This window comes from Schistocerca americana, chromosome 5, assembly GCF_021461395.2.
Source record: "Schistocerca americana isolate TAMUIC-IGC-003095 chromosome 5, iqSchAmer2.1, whole genome shotgun sequence".
In the NCBI taxonomy this organism is placed as follows: domain Eukaryota; kingdom Metazoa; phylum Arthropoda; class Insecta; order Orthoptera; family Acrididae; genus Schistocerca; species Schistocerca americana.
In genome coordinates this window covers 688,594,790-688,620,092 of record NC_060123.1, presented here as the reverse complement: position 1 = coordinate 688,620,092, position 25,303 = coordinate 688,594,790, and the positions used below count along the sequence as shown (strand labels likewise).

At 43.3% G+C, this 25,303-nt stretch overlaps 1 protein-coding gene across 1 annotated transcript in view; it reads left to right on the top strand.

Moving 5' to 3' along the window:
• LOC124616117 (UDP-glycosyltransferase UGT5-like) overlaps positions 1–25,303 on the top strand; it is a 180,014-nt gene that overhangs the window by 70,415 nt on the left and 84,296 nt on the right. The window contains exon 3 of the mRNA XM_047144381.1: positions 23,878–24,132. Within this exon, the coding sequence (XP_047000337.1) occupies positions 23,878–24,132 (255 nt within the window). The remainder of the gene's footprint in view (positions 1–23,877; positions 24,133–25,303) is intronic.

Below are 25,303 nucleotides of genomic sequence, written 5' to 3'. Positions count from 1 at the left end.
GCCTCGATTTTTTCCAGTTCAGGGAGCTCTATGTTTGTGTGCCCAATGTCTTTGTGTATGATGATTGCAGTTCCACCTGCCACGGCGTCGCCCGGTCGGTCGGTACGATAGACACAGTAGCCAGGAAAGTTTAATTGTTTGTGCGGTTTAAGTTTAGTCTCGCCCAGTAGCGCGACAAGGATTCCCTTGCGCTCCATGAACGCGGCAAATTCTGCCCTTTTGTTGTGGATCGAGTCTGCATTCCAGAACAGGATCTGTGATAGTGTGTGCGGGTCTGCGTTATGGGCCGGGTAAGAGTGTGAAAGAGTGTTGTGATGGCAGTGTGTATGACAGCCCAGTATTGCCCGGGTTTGGCGCTCATGAGCTGGGTGATGAGTGTAGTGACGGCCGTCAGCACCTTGGTAAGGATTTGAACGGTCGTGTGTCGAGGGAATAGTGTTTCCAGTATTCCCCCAGGCGGTGTGTTGGTGTTGGGTGTGGCAGCCTGAAGTGCTGTTGTGGAGTTAGCGGCCGCTTGTGCGGGTATTGGTGTGTATGCTCTATTATACAGGGTGTCCCAGCTATCTTGTCCACCCAAAATATCTCTGGAACAATAACAGCTATTGGAAAACGACTTTCACCGGTATCAATGTAGGGCTGGGTCCCATGAATGTACATATTTGGAAACATTCTAAAACGAACGCATATGTGTTTTTTTTTTAACACAAACTTATGTTTTTTTAAATGGACCTCCTATATTTTTTCTTCAGCAGTCCATAGCATGACAAAGCACATACACAATGGCGTTGATTGCATCGCAATATTCTCATTACATCCCGAGATATTAAGACGCGAAGTTGACGCTTGAAACACCCGACATGCGCTGCTAGCGCACGTCCTGAGGCTCAGGCGTGAACCCCATGCTAACTGTAATCGCGATGTGATTGACATGCGTAATCACACTTCCATACTTATCAAGAGGTCCGAAACGAATAATACGGTCTGCTGCCATCCTGCATTAACGTCGTACATTCCAGCAGGTATTTATCCCATAGGCTAGGGGTGATGCGATTCTGTAACGTATCTGTGTACCGCAACGTTAGTCACAAAGTTAACTTCGCTTATCGTTAATCCGTTACGAAAAAGGTAATGCCGTTCTACGTTAAAACTTTACTTTACTGTAGATCTAGCGCAAGTGACAGTTAATCATTCAATCGTAATAGTAAAATTCATGTTGATGGTTTTAGTGAAACGAGCAAGTGGACTAAAAGTTTTACCGTTGTTTAGGTAAAAATGTTTTGATTTGGGAAGTTCAGGTAGGACATAGATAAATGTAAACATGTTTATCCAATTAGTTTTATTATCACGTAATTATCAATGTTATGTTTATTTAATGCGTTAAATGACAAATTGTTGCAAACAAATGTTTCTTAACATCACTGCGTAAAATGGCCCTTTGTAGAAACTTCCACTGTGACACCAGCACTACATACTAAACATAACGTTCACATCTCATGCTCAAAGTGATGCCCATTGGCTTGCATACATAGGGTCACTCTGCGGATGAAGGATGTCCACTTCATGCTACTGTTTTCTCTTTGATGGCTGTACAAGCATCAATAATGCGTTGCTTCATTTCCTCTGGTGTTGTTGGTTCATGTTGGTAAACAGCATTCTTCACTGCTCCCCAAAGAAAATAATCCAGCGGTGTGAGGTCCGGAGATCGGGCAGCCCACCTAACTGGGCCACCTGGTCCAATCCACCTACCAGGGAACTTACAGTTCAAAAGTCGTCGTGCTCGTAAGGCGTTACGTGCAGGGCATCCGTCATGCTGATACCACATGACCATTCTCCGGTTCAGAGGTATGGTGTCTAAGAGAACAGGAAGATTGTGTCGTATAAATCTGGAGTATTGTCTGGCATTTTGGATGCCATTTATAAAGAAAGGTCCGATAATGGTATCTACAATAATCCCATACCAAACATTAACTTTCCACGGACGTTGATGCTCTACCTGACGGAGCCATTTTTGATTGTCTGCGGACCAATAATGCATATTCCTCATATTGACAATTCCTTTGTTGGAGAATGATGCCTCGTCGGTAAAGAGAACATCTGCAAAAAAATTTGGATTAGTCAGAAGTTTTTGCTGAGCCCACCGACAAAATGTTACCCTATTGCGGAAATCATTTCCATGAAGATCCTGGTGTAAATGAACATGGTAAGGATGAAATTTATGACGTTTAAGAATATGCTGTCCACTTGATTTCGACACACCAACTTAACGTTCAATTTGACGTGTGCTGATTTGAGGACTCACAGCTATGGTAGCGAGCACAGCAACTTCAGCACGTTCATCTGTGCGTGTTCTAGGACGATGTCGAGGTCTTGGATTTAAGCTTCCCGTTTCACGTAGACGAGATGTGAGACGACCAAACATCCGGCGCGAAGGCGATGGCTTGTCAGGGAATCGTCTTCTGCACAGTCGCTCTGCCTGAACAGCATTTCGTCCACCTACAACAGGGTACAGTACAGGTATGTAGAGTAGGGTAGAAAACAGACATATGAACTTAATAATCATAACGTTCGCTAACAGTACTTTCAACAAACAAGCAATCTCATAACGTATTTCCCGTCAACGTACATTCTCCATAGATCAGCAGCATTTCTACCATATCTTCATGTGTGTACATAATACTGTACAGTATAAGTTCCACAACACAACGTTTATTCACAATGTGTACTACCTCCGTGCCGTCACTAGATTACTCTGATGCACGACTACACTGGCAAGCGGTGTACTGCACGCCAAAGCAACAACAAATGGGATGCTCCTGGGGTGGTGGAGTACAAGAGTTTGCATGGGTCGCAAATCATAAACAAGGCGAAGTGGTAACTGTGGCAGTAGTGAGAACTACGTTGGACACTTGACTAGGTAGAGCCAAGCCCTGCGCGACAGGCACAATGGGTCATATAACGCATTAGATAGAACCTGACGGGTGTACACCGATCAGTACTGGTTCATATTGTGTACGTAGATACGTAAAACGTGCAAGAGGGAAACCATTATGTGCTTATGAGAGTTCATGGCAGCAGACCGTATTATTCGTTTCGGACCTCTTGATAAGTATGGAGGTGTGATTACAAATGTCAATCACATCGCGATTACGGGTAGCACGGGGTTCACGCCTGAGCCTCAGGACGTGCGCTAGCAGCGCATTTCGGGTGTTTCAAGCGTCAACTTCGCGTCTTAATATCTCGGGATGTAATGAGAATATTGCGATGCAATCAACGCCATTGTGTATGTGCTTTGTCATGCTATGGATTTCTGAAGAAAAAATATGGGAGGTCCATTTAAAAAAACATAAGTTTGTGTTAAAAAACACATATGCGTTCGTTTTAGAATGTTTCCAAATATGTACATTCATGGGACCCAGCTCTACATTGATACCGGTGAAAGTCGTTTTCCAATAGCTGTTATTGTTCCAGAGATATTTTGGGCGGACAAGATAGCTGGGACACCCTGTTTACTAAGTAGCCTGATCGTTGTTTGCCGGCCGCGGTGGTCTAGCGGTTCTAGGCGTTCAGTCCGGCACCGCGGGACTGCTACGGCCGCAGGTTTGAATCCTGCCTCGGGCATGGATGTGTGTGATGTCCTTAGGTTAGTTAGGTTTAGGAAGTTCTAAATTCTAGGGGACTGATGACCACAAATGTTAAGTCCCATAGTGCTCAGAGCCATTTGAACCATTTTGATCGTTGTTTCCGTGGTGTTATCGTCTTGTTTGGCCCCTAAACGATGAACAGGTTCCAAATGCATGTCTCTGCATGAAAGTAGTTGTTCGAACCCTTCCTGAGTTATTTTTTGTGTATTTGCTTGGAATTCATGATGCAGGCCCCTGTGCCTCCCCCCCCCCCCCCCTTCCTCCTGCCATCGAGGGTTAGGTCTCCAAACTAAAACCGTTTTTTATCCACTGGCATAATTTATTCAGACAGAATCAGCACAATACATCAAAGAAAGCCTTCCATTTGCAGATGCAACACTCTAACCAGCAACTGACCCAAGGGTAATTCACGGTTATGGTCCGAAATTAGCTGCTACTGTGGCATAGTCTGTGCTACATTTTTGATTTTGCGGCACCAGTTTATCTGGTAACACTGTTATATCAACAGGAGTAGTTGCAGTGTTGTGCCAGCATATCTGACCTCCTATTGTCATCTTCACGTATCTCACTTCTCCTGAAGCTTCGATCACGAGATACCGAAGTAAATGAGTGTTTCTTGCATGGCGTAACATTCATTATTCCCTTCTTTCATAGCCACTCTCCATGTGCATCGATACCAAATAGGGATGTGAAAACTCTTGCGAGTGAGAGAATGACAATAATAATCGTAACAAGAACAAGCAAGTAATGAATGAGGTTTATTGCAATGCAGAACGAGAATAGCTGTAAAATAAAAATCTTTAAAAATAGGTTGATCGTTGAGCTGGCACAATGCAAATATCTTCTTAGCATTTTGTTACTGAATTTAGTTCTGGATGTGTGCAGAGAAAAAGGACAATTCGATTCGTCTCGCTAGTGTAATATAATGTGAACCAGCAACTTCCCCTTTCTTAGAACACGACTCAAGCTGGTCCCCAAATAGTTACCAAGGTAATGCTGCTTTCTGCTCCCTGACATTGTTCTGATGACGGTTAATGTAGATAGTTCTGATTATGAAATACAAAACATATTGCAGATTAGTTTCTAGGATCGTAATATTAAATTTGCGTTGTAGATGGCACTTGAACGTGACGACTAACCAGATGACTCATCAATATAAAAAGACAATATTATGACAATTTAGCAGGATTACTGAACATGAATTCTGAAATTGGGTGACTGACCGCAAAGGTGCGAAACGTCGTCAAGATTATACGAAGTCCCAAGCACACTAATAATACGAAGATCGTCTTCGACAGCTCGCCACTTTCACATTGCTATCTTCACCCCACTCCAGACAGCCCTCGGTGGAGCTGCACTAAGTTGCCGATGTAATTGAAGGCCTCCAAACCGACAACAGACCACACAATGAAAAATACAAGAGAATTCTCTTGCAGCGTAAGCTTATTTTAACTAAACCTCAAATGATTGTCCTATTAAAAAAAAAGTAAAATGTTACACACTGTTGACGTCAAACGGACATTATCTACGTTCTGTCTTGTGTCCTACTCATCTATATTATCAGGTGTACTATCAAAACGATTAGATATCATGGATGCTGATGTAAAGCGCTGATACCAGATGGTGGGTTCACAACAATATTGATGCAAAAATATAACACAAGTTCGCAAAAGTGCAGTTGTGCATTTTCGTACGTTTTCACCTCCAGATCTACCATAGATAATGCATACTAACAAACTTGATCATTGTCCCTGTAATTTTTGCCCTCTTATTTCAGACCGAGTTGATGAACAAAGTAAAATTCGTGACTCTCATAGATGCTTCGAATCTGTTCAGTAATTTTATCAGTAATTTTGATGTGACTTAACGATTAGTGAGGTCTACGATCATGGCAACTCCTGCCAGTTTGCTAGGACACACTTACATGTGAGAGGTAGCAACTGATTTAAAACTTACCGAAAGGAATTGATAAGACATATCTTTTGCAGCAAACCTGGAACTGCTTTCGGAGGCAACTACCGTTTTATAAAGTCACTACTGTACAACTATGATGCCAAGGAATTCCTGCATAAACTCTCTCATTGCCATAATCGTGGCTGCAGTAGATAACTGATAACTCACAATGTGAAGGATGAGACAAGGGATAGATTCTGCATGAAATGACCTTGTACTCACAAAATATTACAAACTCAATAAAATATCATCAGAGGGAATATTCACAGTATTTCATACAGATGACAAGAAAATGTCAGGTGAATTTAGCAGGATAAATCAGTCCCACAGCTGCAAATCATTGTTATGCCAACAGGGTTGCCAAAGGATTCCTACAACATTGCAGTCTGGACCACGCTGACAGCAAGAAGAACGTGTTTTCGTAGCCTAAATATTTCATGATAGGATCCAGACATCCAATCTATCGCGAGAGAGTCTGCTCTCCAAATTTGAGATATGTCGTGTGGCCATGTGCCTACAATTTAGTAATAATCCTCTGACTGTTATTCCCATTTATGTGATTCGGATGACGAGAAAGCTCTACCATGGGTTATCTATATGTCTACTGAAAGCAAGCGACATAACATAATAGCAGGAAGCCTCTCATATATTTTCAGATAATGTTTCCTGAGCGTCAGATGTATATGATATTAGCATTCTTAGCCCATCAAAAAGGATTTCTTGTTATTGAATTTTACATACATTTTACTACTGAAGGCCTCAGGTTTCTTGCTTCTCACATACCAACAATGGCTACCACTGTCGCTGTCGCATGTCATAACCTAATTCCTTCAGTATCACCTGGTTTAACTTCGACTACAATTCGTTATCCTTAAACATATGCCTTTGCTTCAAAAAACTACAAGTATCATCTCTAGGTAATGTTCACTGCGGGACTACTCAAGAAGCTTTTCGAATAGAAGCGAAAATCGTTTAGCGGATGATAACTTTATTTCGTGGTACACCTCAGAACGAAAGAAACAATATAACAGTAAGCGCAGCAGGCTCATCATATCGAGCGTGGGCACCGTCAACACAGCGCCCTGAATTTGGCCATATTCCTCCGAATTTACTTCCTGATAGCCCAAAGGCGCTGTACTTCAAAAACATCAGCCTATTTGCACGGGAATTACTATCCACATGTAATTGCTAGAATATCTTGCTACGTCAGGTATCGGGTATCTGTTATCAGACGCTCGATCTGAGCTATTAACTTTTATTGAACCAATCTGCTGTGTTTAGGAAATTGATCCGAGCAACTGGATGAGTTTATTATTTTGGTATAATGTATGAAAACCCACTTTTCCCACTTATCTTATCCTAAACAGTCCACGATTGGGTTGAGAGCAAGGTAAATAGTATGCATTGTGGATAGAATGGGAGTGAATATTGAAACGAAATTATTAGAATCATGGGAAGGCAATGATGTATCGATATGCAGTGACATGAGAGTTTTCTGAGGTAAAGGTCTGTCTCTGACATTGGAGAGAAGGGGGCTAGGTTTGTTTGTATTCTTACGTTAAGCTCATTGTGTAGAAGAGCGAGGGCAGATTTCACTGTGTGCTGGGAAGAAGACAGCCAGGAGTTTCAAATGCTTGAAATTCTGGAGCCTTGATTGGCCAGGGTGCACACCACCCTCGCCGTAGGCAGGGAGAGAGCGGTAGCGTGGTAAGGGAAAGGCGCTTGCCTGGGGACGACTGAAGCACCCGGATGGACTGAGGAAGTGGCGGAGCAAAATGCTCTCCGCAAAGGGAAAGGAATGAGTTATTTAAGGCTCTAATGTTCCGCCTTACGTGGTAACATTCTCTTTCAGAGTATATTTAATTTAATATAACATTTTTGAGGGAACCAAATTGTTTATAGACAGGTAAAAGATAGGCAAATGTGAGAATACTATGTTGCGACCGCTAAGAATCACTTGAAAGTTAACGGAATTTGATATTTCGATTGAGTAATTCGGTGAACAGTAGAGTGTTAGAATTCAATTGTAAAGCAGGTACGACACAAATAGGATACATGTGACGAGCTATTATAGTCTAAAGACACCACATGGGGCTGATGAAGAAAATGATGAAGAGTGGATGACTGAGAGCTAGGAACCATTAGTTTATAAGTAGGAATGTGTTGATTTACCATAATTCTTTTTAGTAATGGTCAATTTAAATTGATGATTCTGGTTAGTTTGTTTCAAAATCTGATCTGGAAGTGTAGGAAAATATTATCTCGTGGCTTTAACTAATCAAGCTGCTAACAGAAATTCATGGTAGAAAGTAATGCTCTTAATTTTGATCTGGAAGAATTAGTTTTCAAAGAAGCCATTTGTAGCTTGTGTGTGTTTTAATTTGTAATTTGACGAGTTTCTAAAATTCTTGGATAAAGGCAAGGTTGCTAATTTAATATGAAAGAATAAGAAGTCACCTTTTGTGGAATGAGTCAGTAGAAATTTACGTGTGAAGCTGATTTTTAGTACAACGGGATTTGAAAGATGCGTGGGAATCACTGAGATAGCTTTCCTGAATTAAAAAAAGGGGAAACAGCGTAATAGTAATTCGTGTTGCCATGTTATCCACGCTATACACGAACTGTAAATACTGTGAAAAGTTCTGTGTGTGTTTTTATGTATCTTTTCGAGGGGAGGCTTTGGATGGTATATTATTTAATGGTGCCGACGTATAATTAGGAAATCAGTCTAGGTAACTTTTGGAGGGAATTTTTTCAGTTGAAATAACGTGCCGCGCACTAATATGAGGGGAACGTAAATTTCGGAATCGCGACCGCGTGAACTTTCCAGCCACGCAGGACTTAGTTAACATCGAGGCACGTCAATAAATGAGAGGTATGATTGAAGAAGTTAGAATTTTTCTAGTACTGGTCCGCTTGGAGATACGATCATTGCTTTGCCCAATGGTAATAAGAGTGATAGTGTGTTGCTGTGACATTATGAATCATGCATTGTGGGCTATCCTCCATTCCTTCACGTGGGTGAGAAATCATAGCAAGTAAAATACACTCCTGGAAATTGAAATAAGAACACCGTGAATTCATTGTCTCAGGAAGGGGAAACTTTATTGACACATTCCTGGGGTCAGATACACCACATGATCACACTGACAGAACCACAGGCACATAGACACAGGCAACAGAGCATGCACAATGTCGGCACTAGTACAGTGTATATCCACCTTTCGCAGCAATGCAGGCTGCTATTCTCCCATGGAGACGATCGTAGAGATGCTGGATGTAGTCCTGTGGAACGGCTTGCCATGCCATTTCCACCTGGCGCCTCAGTTGGACCAGCGTTCGTGCTGGACGTGCAGACCGCGTGAGACGACGCTTCATCCAGTCCCAAACATGCTCAATGGGGGACAGATCCGGAGATCTTGCTGGCCAGGGTAGTTGACTTACACCTTCTAGAGCACGTTGGGTGGCACGGGATACATGCGGACGTGCATTGTCCTGTTGGAACAGCAAGTTCCCTTGCCGGTCTAGGAATGGTAGAACGATGGGTTCGATGACGGTTTGGATGTACCGTGCACTATTCAGTGTCCCCTCGACGATCACCAGTGGTGTACGGCCAGTGTAGGAGGTCGCTCCCCACACGATGATGCCGGGTGTTGGCCCTGTGTGCCTCGGTCGTATGCAGTCCTGATTGTGGCGCTCACCTGCACGGCGCCAAACACGCATACGACCATCATTGGCACCAAGGCAGAAGCGACTCTCATCGCTGAAGACGACACGTCTCCATTCGTCCCTCCATTCACGCCTGTCGCGACACCACTGGAGGCGGGCTGCACGATGTTGGGGCGTGAGCGGAAGACGGCCAAACGGTGTGCGGGACCGTAGCCCAGCTTCATGGAGACGGTTGCGAATGGTCCTCGCCGATACCCCAGGAGCAACAGTGTCCCTAATTTGCTGGGAAGTGGCGGTGCGGTCCCCTACGGCACTGCGTAGGATCCTACGGTCTTGGCGTGCATCCGTGCGTCGCTGCGGTCCGGTCCCAGGTCGACGGGCACGTGCACCTTCCGCCGACCACTGGCGACAACATCGATGTACTGTGGAGACCTCACGCCCCACGTGTTGAGCAATTCGGCGGTACGTCCACCCGGCCTCCCGCATGCCCACTATACGCCCTTGCTCAAAGTCCGTCAACTGCACATACGGTTCACGTCCACGCTGTCGCGGCATGCTACCAGTGTTAAAGACTGCGATGGAGCTCCGTATGCCACGGCAAACTGGCTGACACTGACGGCGGCGGTGCACAAATGCTGCGCAGCTAGCGCCATTCGACGGCCAACACCGCGGTTCCTGGTGTGTCCGCTGTGCCGTGCGTGTGATCATTGCTTGTACAGCCCTCTCGCAGTGTCCGGAGCAAGTATGGTGGGTCTGACACACCGGTGTCAATGTGTTCTTTTTTCCATTTCCAGGAGTGTATCTTACTATGTGCTATTACAAGATCAGCTGTTAGGGAATTTTATCCTGTATGTTACTGGTAATACCGTTATTATGTTTTGAGAGCTGAAAGTAAGACAGAATGAAAAGAAATAGCTTACAGAACGGAGGAGTTATTATGCAGGCCCAGTTACGATTCCTGTTACTTGCGTATTTTCTTTGAACACAGTCGGGTGATTAACAGTGTACCAAATTTGGGGTTAATACTACAAAATTAAACATTTATCCGTTGTGCGTACATTTGTTTATTCATTTCTTTGAGTAAAGAATTTAATTAGTAGTTGTTACGAGTAAGAATCACGCAGTGGCACATTTAATGAGAATTCACATGGACCATTTAGCATTAGTAGGTTTCCGGAACACTTCAGGGCCTCGCAACTGGTTTAGCTTTTATTTTTCTTTCAGTACTCTACCCATCCTCCCTCGTTGTCTATGATTGCTCGAAGGCGTCAGGGAAATGATAAGGCTAAATTCATCGAGAGATTGTGATGAGCGTTTATCTCCCACCATGTATTCTCTATATTTTCCCACAGAGTTTCTGAATTTCGTTGACCCATGTGGTAAGGACCTCGTAACCTCCGCCCATATATTTCCGCCGGCCGATGTGTCCGATCGGTTCTAGGCGCTTCAGTCTGGAACCGCGCGACCGCTACGGTCGCAGGTTCGAATCCTGCCTCGGGCATGGATGTGTGTGATGTCCTTAGGTTAGTTAGATTTAAATAGTTCTAAGTTCTAGGGGTTTGATGACATCAGATGTTAAGACCCATAGTGCTCAGAGCCATTTTTGAACCACATATTTTCAGTGGGGTTGAGGTTTGGTGATTTTGGCACGAAAGGAAGAAGTTTTATTCTCTGCGACCTTGGAACCAGTTCTGGACGGCTCTGCTATTATGAATCGGGCTATGGTCCTGTAAAGAAATGATCATCCATTAACTTAGAAATTAAATACTTCTGACTAATACTATGAATTTCCATACTGTGAAAAAATTCGACAACTGCATTGGCTGTGTAGTCTAAGCTACAGGTTTATAAATTGTTCGGAGGATTCCACATTGAAAAATCCTTTGCTTATAGCTTTTGACAAAAACCTACATTGACAAGGGGAGGGTACTGGGACGGGGATCAGAATATAGTTTAAGGCGTCAGTTATAAGACGCAGGTAGGACTTCTTTCAGAATACGCCATCCTCCTATGCTTTGGTAATGATGAGGTGGGGTGTAAGTTGTTCAATACAGTGCAACAGTCAGTTGAACTGTTCGACTCTGTTGCATGGTTGTAAAGCTAATCTGCTTCGCTTATTCAAAACGATTGCTAGCCTTCACTATACAATTCTTTTTTCTATCTTTCCACTGACAAAGATCTATAGAAGAAAGAAATCTGTTTTATAGCGAGATATTCTCTACGGACTTTACACGTGCTCGTTCGCTCAATGTGTTGCATTTACTGAAGGAGACCGTGGCCGCAGACGTCGCCTGTTCACACTTCCTGCCAACGCAGCCCGCGCTCTGAGTAAACGCCTACAGTTGAGATAAACAGCTGATTTCATGAATGTTAGCGAAATAAGTCATCCCTTCATACTAGTGAGAACTAAATACCACTACGAGTACATATCTTTATGTAATGCTCATTGCTCAAGAACAATTCGTGTATGCAGCGTTGCTGTTATGACTAAGATCATAAAATCTGTAAATCGTAATCGAATTAATATATTTGCATGCGCCTACGGAATATTAAACATGAAAACAATTTGTTTCTTTGTCATATAATTTTTAATCAAGGCAATTTTACAGCTATTCTCGTTCTGCATTGCAATAAACCTCATTCATTACTTGCTTGTTCTTGTTACGATTATTATTGTCATTCTCTCACTCGCAAGAGTTTTCACATCCCTATTTGGTATCGATGCACATGGAGAGTGGCTATGAAAGAAGGGAATAATGAATGTTACGCCATGCAGGAAACACTCATTTACTTCGGCATCTCGTGATCGAAGCTTCAGGAGAAGTGAGATACGTGAAGATGTCGATAGGAGGTCAGATATGCTGGCACAACTCTGCAACTACTCCTGTTGATTTAACAGTGTTACCAGATAAACTGGTCCTGCAAAATCAAAAATGTAGTACAGAGTATGCCACAGTAGCAGAGAGCTGCTAATTTCGGACCATGACCGTGAATTACCCTTGGGTCAGCTGCTGGTTAGAGTGTTGCATCTGCGAATGGAAGGCTTTGTTTGATGTATTGTGCTGATTCTGTCTGAATAAATTATGCCAGTGGATAAAAAACGGTTTTAGTTTGGAGACCTAACCATCGATGGCAGGGGGGGAGGGGGGGGGGAAGGTACAGGGGCCTGCATCATGAATTCCAAGCAAATACACAAAAAATAACTCAGGAAGGGTTCGAACAACTACTTTCATGCAGAGACATGGATTTGGAACCTGTTCATCGTTTAGGGGCCAAACAAGAGGATAACACCACGGAAACAATGATCAGGCTACTTAGTATATAAGAGAGCATACACATTTCAAGGAGGACACTTATGAAGACACAGACTTCCTCGTTCTCCATATGTGCGGCATATCTTTCGTGTTAACGAAAGTAATATCCCGGTTTACCTCTTCTTAAATCTCAAATGAAATGAATGCCACGTGGAATCGAATATCTGTTGATTGCTTCTCTTCTTGCTTCCATCCATACTAACATATTTCTTCATTCTCTTGGTACACATAACATTCTATATGTATGCTGCAAAAGATTGCACGTGGATACATTCGACATCGAGGTGCAAAGTGTTTGATATCTTACATTATATTCAATTAAAATAAGCTTTCGATGTATTTTTACTTCGTTTGTATTTTGAGATGATTATGAACCTTACGGAAAATTATCTCACATGCTTTATGCTGAATGAGAAACACTGAATCATCCGTTTTGCTTTCCCTGCGTTGTAATGGTATAATGTCGGCGTCAACAGCCTTCTTCTACGCCGGAAGCTGAAACTTAATTCATTCTGGATTAATGATAATTGAATGCCTCACAAGGCGACGTCAGAAACTATCAGGGGAGAACGCCGCATAAAAACCAAACGTGCGCGCGCGTCTCCCCTCTGAAGAACCGGATCGGACAAATACGACAAGCATTTCGCTAAAGAGCTGTTTCGTAAGAGAGCTGAGAATTGGCAGCGTCGAAGCAAGTGTTTGTCAACACAGTGCGGGTGCATTTACTTCCGGGTGTAGCCCGGCATTACGTCGCTAAATTCACTTGGAATTCGTTTTTCACATCGAAGACTCATATGATGAGACACTTAGAAAGTATATTTAATTTCTGGACTCTAAGAACGGCATTTTTCACATAAGTAACACCTGTTTGTGTGTTTAATGTTGCGTTTTGAGGCTCAGGCAATATCGCAAAGCCTATAGTCCGCCTGTTGTCGCCAGTGTGTCGTTAGCTCAGCGATTCCATTATGCGTAGCGATGCTGATGCGATATGAAATGGCAGTTCCGATCTCGGTGAAGGCCGCTGAACGGAACGTTTTATTTTCCATTTTAACTAATGGAGTTGCAAACTGCTAAATCTGAAGAATGCCTTTACACATAAATATTCTTGCAATTTCGACTTGGTAAATTATGTTAATATCATGGGTGTCTGCATGCAAATGCCAAGGTGCTTCACTGTAAAATATTTTCTGAATATATTCAAACCTACTGTCAGCGATTCGAATTTCAGCTTTGTTCGTCATATGGGTCTAACATGTCAAGAGGTTGTTTATGAAGTGAACATGTTGATAAATATAGTTCCTCTCTTATAAATTTTGCAGTAGCATTTAACAGTAGACGTTTTCTGACGCTGGCGTTAGCAATTCCTTTCCATTCTATGAAACCTCAAAATCGATAGCTTTTTCTGGTTTAAATCTGATGACCTTAACTATCACTTCCGATCAACGTTAAATACTTCATGAATCCATACATGGGACTCCAAACGTGCAGTGTTCCTGCACTGCTACAGAGCATGTATTGCAAGGTATTCACACAGTTTATCGCATGGACTTACCGTAAGGAATGAAACAAGAACTATAATACACTTTCTACCACAGACGCTCACTCTGCCTTGACGAGAACGTCGAATATTGGCCAAAAGTTGCACAAATAATTGACTTTGAAAGGAAAAGAAAGAGGTATGAAGCATTTATAAATTCATCGAATGTAGTGAGGTGGTTTAATTTCGTCTAAGTCTATAAAATTAATTTCGGGCCATACTCAGCTCTTGCCGATTAATGTAATACAGTACCCATCTACTAATCAGGGCGTCAGTCTCTGTTGCTTTCGAGCGAGAATGGAAATCGTAGTAATCTTCTATGGAGCAACATTTAATTATAATAAAGCGTTTTAATTCATCAAAAGCGATGAGCGGTAGCAGGCGCTTTCGATAAAGAACGGGGGAGTGCAGCGCCGCTGCTGTCGCCATGGCCGCTGCCAGTAGCCAGCAAATGGATCCCGGAGCTTTGCCGCATGCGGCGTCCAGAGGAGGACACTCTGCGAGAAATCTGTCGCAAAATGGCTACTGGCTAAAAGTTTGTTATCGGTGTGATAGAAAGTGAAATAGATTGAATCTGCATTGCCATTACATTCACGTCTTCAGCATTCAGCTGGAAGAGGCTATAAAAATTTTTTGCGCCAGATAGTTTCGATCCACATATATTGTAGACAGCAACAACGCACTGTACCGCTATACCACGGGGGTAAACAGTGTATAGTATCTCTTATATGGGACAAGACTTCCTCCAGGAAGTGCCGCAGTCTACAGTGCTGCCAGATTGTGCATAGCCGGACTTAGAGAATTAGCGAGTTGGCCAGTTTATTTGTCCCATGTCGCGATCAGCACGGACTTAGCCTCTGAAGCGGCCGGCCGCCGGTCGAGTTTTATGTCAAAGAGTGTACATAGGCATATGAAATCCTTTGTGGGGGGAGGGGGGGAGGGTTGAGCCTGCGGGTAGGTAGATGCTCTCCCTGTGCCTTCCCTTCCTCTGGGTACGTCCATGTGCCAATATTTACGAGGTGTCCCAGGAGGAATTGCCACTTTTCAGGAATATGACGAAAACGATGTTTAGAAATAAAACACTTCGTATACACATATGCTCTATTACGAATGGTTTCTGAGACATAAAATATTTAATTTGCATTGTTATTTATTTTATGTACACACATCAAAAAAAAAAAATTGCATCACCTCTGTTCCGAGAGTTCCGGTACCTGTACAGAAAATTGGAATAGAGATCAACATAAACATCATTTCCGCCCTTTTTATTGCTCATGAAAACAAGACATTGTATGTTGTCCCACCATACAGCGAGACCTTCAGAGGTAGTGGTCCAGACTGCTGTACACACCGGTACCTCTAATACCCAGTAGCACGTCCTCTTGCATTGATGCATGCCTGTATTCGTCGTGGCATACTATCCACAAGTTCATTAAGGCACTGTTGGTCCAGATTGTCCCACTCCTCAACGGCGATTCATTGTAGATCTGACAGAGTTGTTGGTGGGTCCGTCACGTAGTCCATAAACAGCCCTTTTCAATCTATCCACGGTATGTTCGATAGGGTTCATGTCTGGAGAACACGCTAGCCACTCTAGTCGAGCGACGTCGTTATCGTGAAGAAAGTCATTCACAAGATGTGCACGATGGGGCGCGAATTGTTGTCCATGAAGATGAATTCCTCGTCAATATGCTGCCGATATGGTTGCACTGTCGGTCGTAGGACGGCATTCACTTATCGTACAGCCGTTACGGCGCCTTTCATGACCACCAGCGGCGTACGTTGGCCCCACATATGGCCACCCAAAACATCAGGGAACCTCCGTCTCGCTGCACTCGCTGGACAGTGCAAGGCGTTCAGCCTGACCGGGTTGCCTCCAAAAACGTCTCCGACGATTGTCTAGTTGAAGGCATACGCGACACTCATCGGTGAAGAGAACGCGATGAGCGGTCCATTCGGCATATTGCTGGGCCCATCTGTACCGCGCTGCATGGTGTCGCCATGGACGTCGGGAGTGAAGGTGCGCATCATGCAGCCTACTGCGCACAGTTTGAGTCGTAACACGACGTCCTGTGGCTGCACGAAAAGCATTATTCAGCATGGTGTCGTTGCTGTCAGGGTTCCTCCGAGCCATAATCCGTAGGTAGCGGTCATCCACTGCAGCAGTAACCCTTGGGCAGCCTGAGCGAGGAATGTCATCGACAGTTCCTGTCTCTCTGTATCTCCTCCATGTCCGAACAACATCGCTGAGGTTCACTCCGAGACGCCTGGACACTTCCTTTCCTGGCACAAAGTAACAATGCGAACGCGATCGAACCGCGGTATTGTCCGTCTAGGCATGGTTCAACTACAGACAACACGAGCCATATACCTCCTTCCTGGTGGAATGACTGGAACTGATCGGCTGTCGAATCCCCTCCGTCTAATAGGCGCCGCTCATGCATGATTGTTCATATCTTTGGGCGAGTTTAGTGACATCTCTCAACGGTCACAGGGACTGTGATCCAATATCCACAGTGAACGTCTATCTTCAGGAGTTCAGGGAACTGGGGTAATGCAAAACTTTTTTCGATGTGTGTGTGTTATTCAGTACATTGTCGGATTTACACATGCACGTATGTACAGTTATCAGCGCACAATACAACATGCGCTTTACGAAGTATCATTTGAAAAATACGTGTTTTTAACACATTCGCGTCCAAACGTTATCGTCCACATAATTTTACAGCTGATGTACAGTCTTCACAAGAATTGTTCGAATACCCCATCGTCAAATCCACTGCATTGCATTTGTGCACTGTTTCGAGAACATATTGTGTCGCTGGTCTGAGTGCCTCTGCACATTCCCTGATAGGAACAAGCAGTTCATCTCGCGTATATACACTATGTGATCAAAAGTATCTGGACACCTCCCAAAACATACGTTTTTCGTATTTGGTGCATTGTGTTGACACCTACTGGCAGGTACTCCATATGACGTCAGTAGTCATCAGACGTTGTGAGAGAGCAGAATGGGGCGCTCCGCGGAACTCACGGACTTGGAACGTGGTCAGGTGATTGAGAGTCACTTGTGTCATACGTCTGTGCGCGAGGTTTCCACACTCCTAAACATCCCAAGGTCCACTGTTTCCGATATCATAGTTAAGTGGATACGTGAAGGGACACGTACAGCACAATACTGACAGGCCGACCTCATCTGTTGACTGACAGAGACCGTGGAGAGTTGAAGAGAGTCGTAATGTGTAATAACAAGACATCTATACAGACCATCACATAGGAATTGTAAACTGCATCAGTATCCACTGCAAGTACTATGACGGATAGGCGGGAGGTGAGAAAACTTAGATTTGATGGTCGAGCGTCTGCTCATAAGCCACACATCACGCCGATAAATGCCAAACGACGCCTCGCTTGGTGCAAGGAGCGTAAACACTGGACGTTCGTACAGTGGAAAAACGTTGTGTGGAGTGACGAATCACTGTGCACAGTGTGGCGATCCTATCGCAGAGTGTGGATATGGCAAATGCCCAGTGAACGTCATCTGCCAGCGTGTGTAGCCAGGAAAGTTCGGAGGCGGTGGTGTTATGGTGTGGTCGTGTTTTTCATGGAGGGGGCGTGCACTCCTTGTTGTTTTGCGTGGTACTATCACAGCACAGGCCTACACTGATGTTTTAAGCACCTTCTTGCTTCCCATTGTCGAAGAGAAATTCGAGGATGGCGACTGCGTCTTTCAACAAGATCGAGCACCTGTTCATAGTGCACGGCCTGTGGAGGAGTGGTTACACGACAATAACATTCCTGTAATGGATTGACCTGCTCAGAGTCCTGACCTGAATCCTATAGAGCACCTCTGGGATGTTTTGGAACGCCGCCTTCGTGCCAAGCTTCACCGAATGACATCGATACCTCTCCTCAGCGCAGCACTCCCGGAAGAATGGGCTGCCATTCTCCAAAAATCCTTCCAGCACCTGACTGAACGTATGTCTGCGAGAGTGGAAGCTGTTATCAAGGCTAAGGGTGGACAAAAACCATCTTGAATTTCAGCATTACCGATGGAGGGCGCCACGAACTTCTAAGTCATTTTCTATCAGGTGTCCGTATACTTTTGACCACATAGTGTACCTTAGACTTCGTCCAACCCCATAAACAAAAACTGAATGGCGCATAGTCTGTAGATCTTGGTGGCCAGTTAATTGCACTGCTTTTACCCGTCCAGTTATCAGGGTAAGTGCGCCTCTAACAAAAAACAAAAAGGAAAGTGTGTTCTATCTATTTGGAATAGGACATAAATGTCCATATGAAGTTTTTTGCTTCAAATGCGCGCTCTTTTCACGTCCATGAACCCTGAACATTCCTCCTGGGACGTCCTGGTTATCACTAAGCTAGTACCCCGGGGCACGGAACACGGATACAGTTGCAGGCTGCCCATTTAACGGCTTAGAGGGGCAAAAAAAGTTTGATTTCCAATATTTCGCGTAACTAGTGATCGAATTTAAAAATATAAAATGCTGACATAATGAGTCATTATGGGGTATAATCATATGTGAATGGTTCAACATAGCAATCATGTGTGAGTATTAGAGTATTAGTCTGGACTTCATTCATCCCTTATTTAAAAATGAGAGCACCTACTGACTTCAAGCGAACTTTACGCATAATTTCTAACTTTTACGAAACAAATTCTCTCTGGCTCCATCCACAAAACTGCGAAAGGAAAAGTTTATCGCTTGCTACATTTTTCGCTTTTCGTGCAGTGAAACTGCCGCATCGGGCGTGACGTTTTAATTTGTTTCTTTTTTACTACGAACTCTGTTCGCAATACTTTTTGCATACAGTACTCAAATATAACACTGAATATACCTATAAAATTTTGTCATTGCACGACAAAGATTCAGGAGATATGGCGTCACAAACTTTTGTTTGAAAAGGACCGTAAATTGTCCTGAATATAGTCATCCAGTGTTTGATAATGAGAGCACTTAGCGCCTTCAGACAGTCCTGAAACTTAATTTCAAACCTTTTCAAAACTTTTCTCGCTTACGTGCGTAACGTCAAATATTTAACAGGCTAACTCATTTATAATCAGAACATGGGTGTTGTTTCTTTGAAGAGTCAGGGGTTTACTCGTGATCAGTAAATCGACAAGTCCGTGGGCTCTGAACAGAGCACTGGAAAAAAAGGCACCACACACACAACTGAGCCGGTCATTTCTAAAGGCCCTCGTAAACGATCAGACAGTTTGTAAAACTTCGCTATGTTTGCCAAGTATTTGAGCATGCACATTGCTGTTTGGCGTGTTGGAGATGAATTTTGATTTACGGAAAATTTGACAACGTGCAGACGTTGTTTGTGTTAATGTTTCACCGCATAAGTTTAGTGAAAAACAGTTTTATTACAATTTATCTCAATGTATCGCGAGTTTCCACAACTATGGAAACTGCAGTCAAGGATATAAACAAGCAGCCCTGGTAATTAAGAAAATGAGAGAGTTTTTACGTCGTTCTCAGCCACATATTACACAGGAGAAGGTTAAGAAGAAAATCAATCTTCTATGCACAATATACAACCGGGAGGTCAATTAAATAAAAAACAAAAATCAAAGTTCTCCGGTCCCTCAGCGCGCGATCTAGGGTATGTGTTCCCATGTTGCGTACGTTAATGAAGTGCCATTAAGGGACCAAGAAGAAGAGAATAAATTTTCACATATTTGAGTCTTATTTTTCAACGCGAGGACGAAGTCACTCAAAACAAGTTTTTGAAAGTTTCACTGTCTATTCTTAGAAAGTTGATGTAATCATCATGTTCTAAGTGTAACACTTACTTTAACAGATTTTCACGCGTATACTTCTCTTTAATCTCAAACCATTCCTGGACCAGCGTTCTTCTTCTTCCTTTTCTTTAAACGCAATGCCAAAGTCAGTGCTACGAATGTTTTTCCTGCGTTTGTAGCTATTCCCTCTAGTGCCAGAAGAACAGCATACACGAATAGAGTCTGCTCAAAAGTCAGGTTAAATCGACAAACTTTGTTGGTACGTGTAAAGGCTTGTTTGACAAATCCGAGGCTAGGTAATAGCGAATTTGACAAACAAGTTTGATCGTTTAGGGGGCCTTGCGCAGCTCAGCGGGTGAGAACAGCACCTGCTCTAATGAAAGGTGTGCAGTCGTCCAGTGTTGGTAACGACAATGCGTCTCTGCACATGGGCCACGTTATTTTGCACAAGTTCTAAGTGGACAGCTCTTTTTTTTCTAGCTTTTTCGTTTATACTAAAATCACCATTGCTAGGTAAGAATGAATGAGAACTTTAAATTGATGTTTCCTGTTTTTAGGTCAGAAGCTTGAGGTACTTTTAAAAGAGTTAGCACCAACTTTGGTTTTGTCCAGAGCCCAAATCTGAAAACAGAACTACGTGCATAAAGTTTCGCGCGTTCCCTCTAAAATACTGAAACTCAAATACCAGTTATCCCGTTTTATAAAAACTATTAAACTTTAAAGATACACCATGAAACCGTGAATATTATAAACAAGGTTATTGTGGAATTGGTTCAAGGCAGCGCTTTCTGAGACCAATAGGTTTAATGAGTTAATTAAACTACTGACTTCATTCGACACTACACTGAAAAACATCTTCTTTTGCAATGGAATGGTAAGTTCTATGGAAAAATAGTACAAAATTGACTTTGTTTGTAGCTTAATCATCTTCTCTGTCTGGTTAGTCTCGATAGCAGCACCTCCATCGAAATTCTTTGAAAAAGTATTCCAGACTATTATTGCAGTTTACACACTTTAACTGCACTTGTATGCTATACAAACATCTGTTTACAGCCAGTTAGACTCTTATATCCTTGAATTACGGTACAGATAAAGGAGTTAATGACCTACAATATTGTTCGAATGCTGTAACGTAATCATACCTTAATCAGTCAGAATTGTTCACATGAGGCGAGTAAATCATTAACGCAGTCACTGTGCAAGTCACTCATTACACTGTCCTCCCAAGCAGACAATCATATCAGAATGAGTAAAGTATGCACAGTAAGTATCGGTTTTGAAAACAATCTCGTTCATGACCTACCTCCATTCCTGATATCCATTTGTAAAGTATAACACCGCCCATGATAACAATTACATATCCAGAGACCAATTAATCATTTAAAATAGTCACTAAAATATTTAATCTCCCACATGCGAAATTTAGGTAAAACGTGGTACATTTTCTGTCTTTTAATCTGTACCAAATTGACTGCGGTACATTTCCCCATATGAACACGCACCGATGTAGGTCCATTCAGAACTCATCGCAGACTGAACTCCAGCTGAAGTAACATGGATTCCATCTTGCTACTTATATAAGTTTTATTTTTTGCCAGTTTTTCACAAGTTAACAATTAAAAATTCACATTTCTGAGTAAGTTAACAGAGAATGCGTATTCTTTTAAAGATGAACTTTGAGATACAGTAATAATTTCTGTAGAGTTACACTGTCTAGTTTGCCTAAATATGGGACTCTATTTTAGTAATACTGTCTTACCTACCGATGTTAATTGCTTCGAAATTAATTGAGCCCATGTGCTACTAGGGTATCTTTGGTACTGGTTACTTGAATACTTTATGTATTTATATAGATTTTTGGCTTACTTTATCGCGAAGTTATTAACTGTGCATATGTTTACATATGAACAATAATGACAAAACTTGAAATTAATGTTGTTTTGTAATTAACACGATTTTTAGGCAAACCAACTAGTTCGATACACTTCTGGTAATCGAAACAATGTGTAACAGGTAACAAAGTTAAGTTGAATAGTGTCAATATTTCATATTTCTAGGTGCTGGGCACATGTTATACACCGATGAGCCAATACATTATGACCACCTGTTCAATAGCTTGTCTGCCTTTGGAACGAAATACGTCACTGATTCTGCGTATCAAGGATCCGACAGTTTTTTGGTAGGTTTGCGGAGGTTTCTGGTTTTAGATGCGTACTCACAGGTCATGTAATTTTGTCGCCGAGGCATCAACGTGAGTTCACTATAATGCTCCTCAATCCACTGTAGTAAGTTTCTGGTGCCGAGACACGGAGAATTACGCTGCTGAAAGATGACATCGCTGTTGGGGAAGACATTAAGCACGATGCGACGCAGGTGGTTCGCAGTTGTCTGCGTGTCTTTGTTCACTACCACAGATCCCATGCAAGTGCAGGAGAATGTCTCCCATCGCATAATACTGCTCCCACCAGCCTTCGACCGTGAAGCACTGCACGTTTCGCCTCGATGACGGAGTTTATGGAGACGGCTATCGACCTTGTGTAGCACAGGTGTGATTCACCCGAAGAGCCGACAAGTTTCCATTGCTCGACGGTCGAATCCAGATGGTCCTGTGCCCACTGCAATCGTAATTGATGATGTCGTTGGGTCAACATGTGAAGACCTGGGGGTGGTCTGCTGCGGAGCGATATGTTCAACAATGTACAATGAACGGTGTGATACGAAACATTTGTGCGAGCAGCAGCACTGTGCTCTTTCGGCAGAGATGCCACTGATCACCATCTATCCTACTTTACAGAGCAGACAGGCCTTCGAACGCCACGTTCTATGAAGAGTCGTGGACGTTGAACTATCTAGCTTCTAGCAGTAGTTTCACTGCCCTTCTACCTCTTTGCGTAGATGCTAACGACAGTAGCGCGTGATCATTCGACCAACTTAGCCGTTTTCAGGATACTGTTCACAGGCTCTGCGTGATAATAAACTGCCCTTTGTGAAAGTCGCTTATCTCAACGGATTTCCCCGTCTGCAGCCCATATCTCAGCCAGGATTATCCCCCATTCGTGTTTGCTCCGCTTACATACCGGGTGACCAAAAAGTCAGTATAAATTTGAAAACTTGATACACCACAGAATAATGTAGATAGAGAAGTAAAAATTGACACATATGCTTGGAATGACATGGGGTCTTATTAGAAGCAAAAAGAAACAAAAGTATTGCTAGACGCGTGAAAGATCTCTTGCGCGCGTCGTTTGGTGATGATCGTGTGCTCAGCCGCCACTTTCGTCATACTTGGCCTCCAAGGTCCCTAGGGATGCTGAAAGACAACATGCTACGCCAGTGCCTCACCATAACTCTGGATATGCTTTACAGCGCTGTTCGCAACGTTATTCCTCGACTACAGCTATTGAGGAATGATGGTGGACGTATTGAGCATTTCCTGTAAAGGACATCATCTTCGCTTTGTCTTATTTTGTTATGCTAATTATTGCTATTCTGATCAGATGAAGCGCCATCTGTCGGACGTTTTTCGAACTTTTGTATTTTTTTGGTTCTAATAAAACCCCATGTCATTCCAAGCATGTGTGTCAATTTGTACCTGTCTATCTACATTATTCCGTGATTTATTCAGTTTTCAAATTTATACTGACTTTTTGATCACCCAGTACTTTTGTTACTGTGTGACGTGCCCGCAACACCACCAGGCGACATCCAACGCCGCGGTGGGCAGTGGTCATAATGTTTTGACTTATCAGTGTATAACATCGAATATATCACAGAATTTGCGGAAAAAAATAATAATATTTGGGGAAGAGAAACATCAGAGATGGAAAGAATCTACCTCCTGTTTCACGGTTCACTTTAGCTCTTGACCGTGCTATCCAGTTTTCACCTGATGCACAACACAACAGAGTGCAGACCTCATCGTCAGGTACAGACTCCGTCTGTTGAGAATTTATCCATCACCTGTCTCTGACAAAACCTCATTTTCTCGCCCAGGAATCACCGGACATGATCCCTGCGCTGCGGTCAATCGTGCGGGGCTACGCCTCCAGCTGGCTGGGCAACGTAGAAGGCTGCAGGGAGGCGCTGTCGCAGCCCCAGACGCGGCAGCTGGTGCGCTCCGGCGGCCGCTACGACCTGGTCATCACCGACATCCACTTCACAGACTGCACGGCTGCCTTCGCGCACCACCTGGGCGCGCCGCTAATCAACGTCGCCACCAGCTTCCCCTTCTCCTGGACACACGACAGGGTGCGTCAATTGAGATTCACACCGATGAGCCAAAGCATTGGGACCACCTGTTTAGTAATGTTGCTCCAGTATGCAAACACAATACAGCAGCGATTCTGCTTGGTATGGACTCTGTAAGTCCTTGACAGGATTACAGAAGTATGTGGCACCAAATTACGGAATGGTGGTTTACTGGACACTCAGTTGGCTCCCGATATGCGTTCCAATGGGTACAGATCAGACACGTGTACTCCGCGAGACATCAGTGTGAGTTCACTATAATGCTCCTCAAACCACTGTAGCACGTTTATGATCTTGCAACACAGGCAGTTATTCTACAGGAAGAGACACCATTGTAGGGGACACCATTCAAGCATGAAGCGAAGCACATGGTTTGCAATATGTTCATGCATTTTACTGCTGTCATGATGCCTTCGATTACCACAACAGTTCCCAAGGAAGCCCAACTCAGTGTAGCCCATAGCATGATTCTACCCTCACCGGCCAGCACCTGTGGAGTGGTTGATGTTTCATGCAGCCATTCGCCTGGATGACGGCGTGTAAATACCCAACCATCGTCCTGTTGTAACAAGAAATGTGACTCATTCGACAGGCGACACATCGCCATTGTTCCACAGTGAAAACTCAGTGATGCTGTGCCCACCGAAATCGTAACTTTTTATTTATTTTTATTTATGTTCCGTGGGACAAGGAGAAGTCTCCATGGTCATGGAACGAGTCAATACATGAAATTATAACACTATAGTAGAAACAGATAAAATGAAATATAAAAAACATATTCAGGCGACCAGTCGTAAGTTTACATAAAGAAAATCAACAATGTAACACTGGAATTTGCATAATTTTTTAGCTCTTCCAGGAGCTCCTCGACAGGATAGAAGGAGTGAGCCATGAGGAAACTCTTCAGTTTAGACTTAAAAGAGTTTGGGCTACTGCTAAGATTTTTGAGTTCCTGTGGTAGCTTATTGAAAGTGGATGCAGCAGAATACTGCACTCCTTTCTGCACACGAGTCAAGGAAGTGCATTCCACATGCACATTGGATTTCTGCCTAGTATTAATTGAGTGAAAGCTGCTAACTCTTGGGAATAGGCTAATATTGCTAACAACAAACGACATAAAAGAAAATATATGCTGTGAGTGCAATGTCAGAATTCCCAGACTATTGAATAG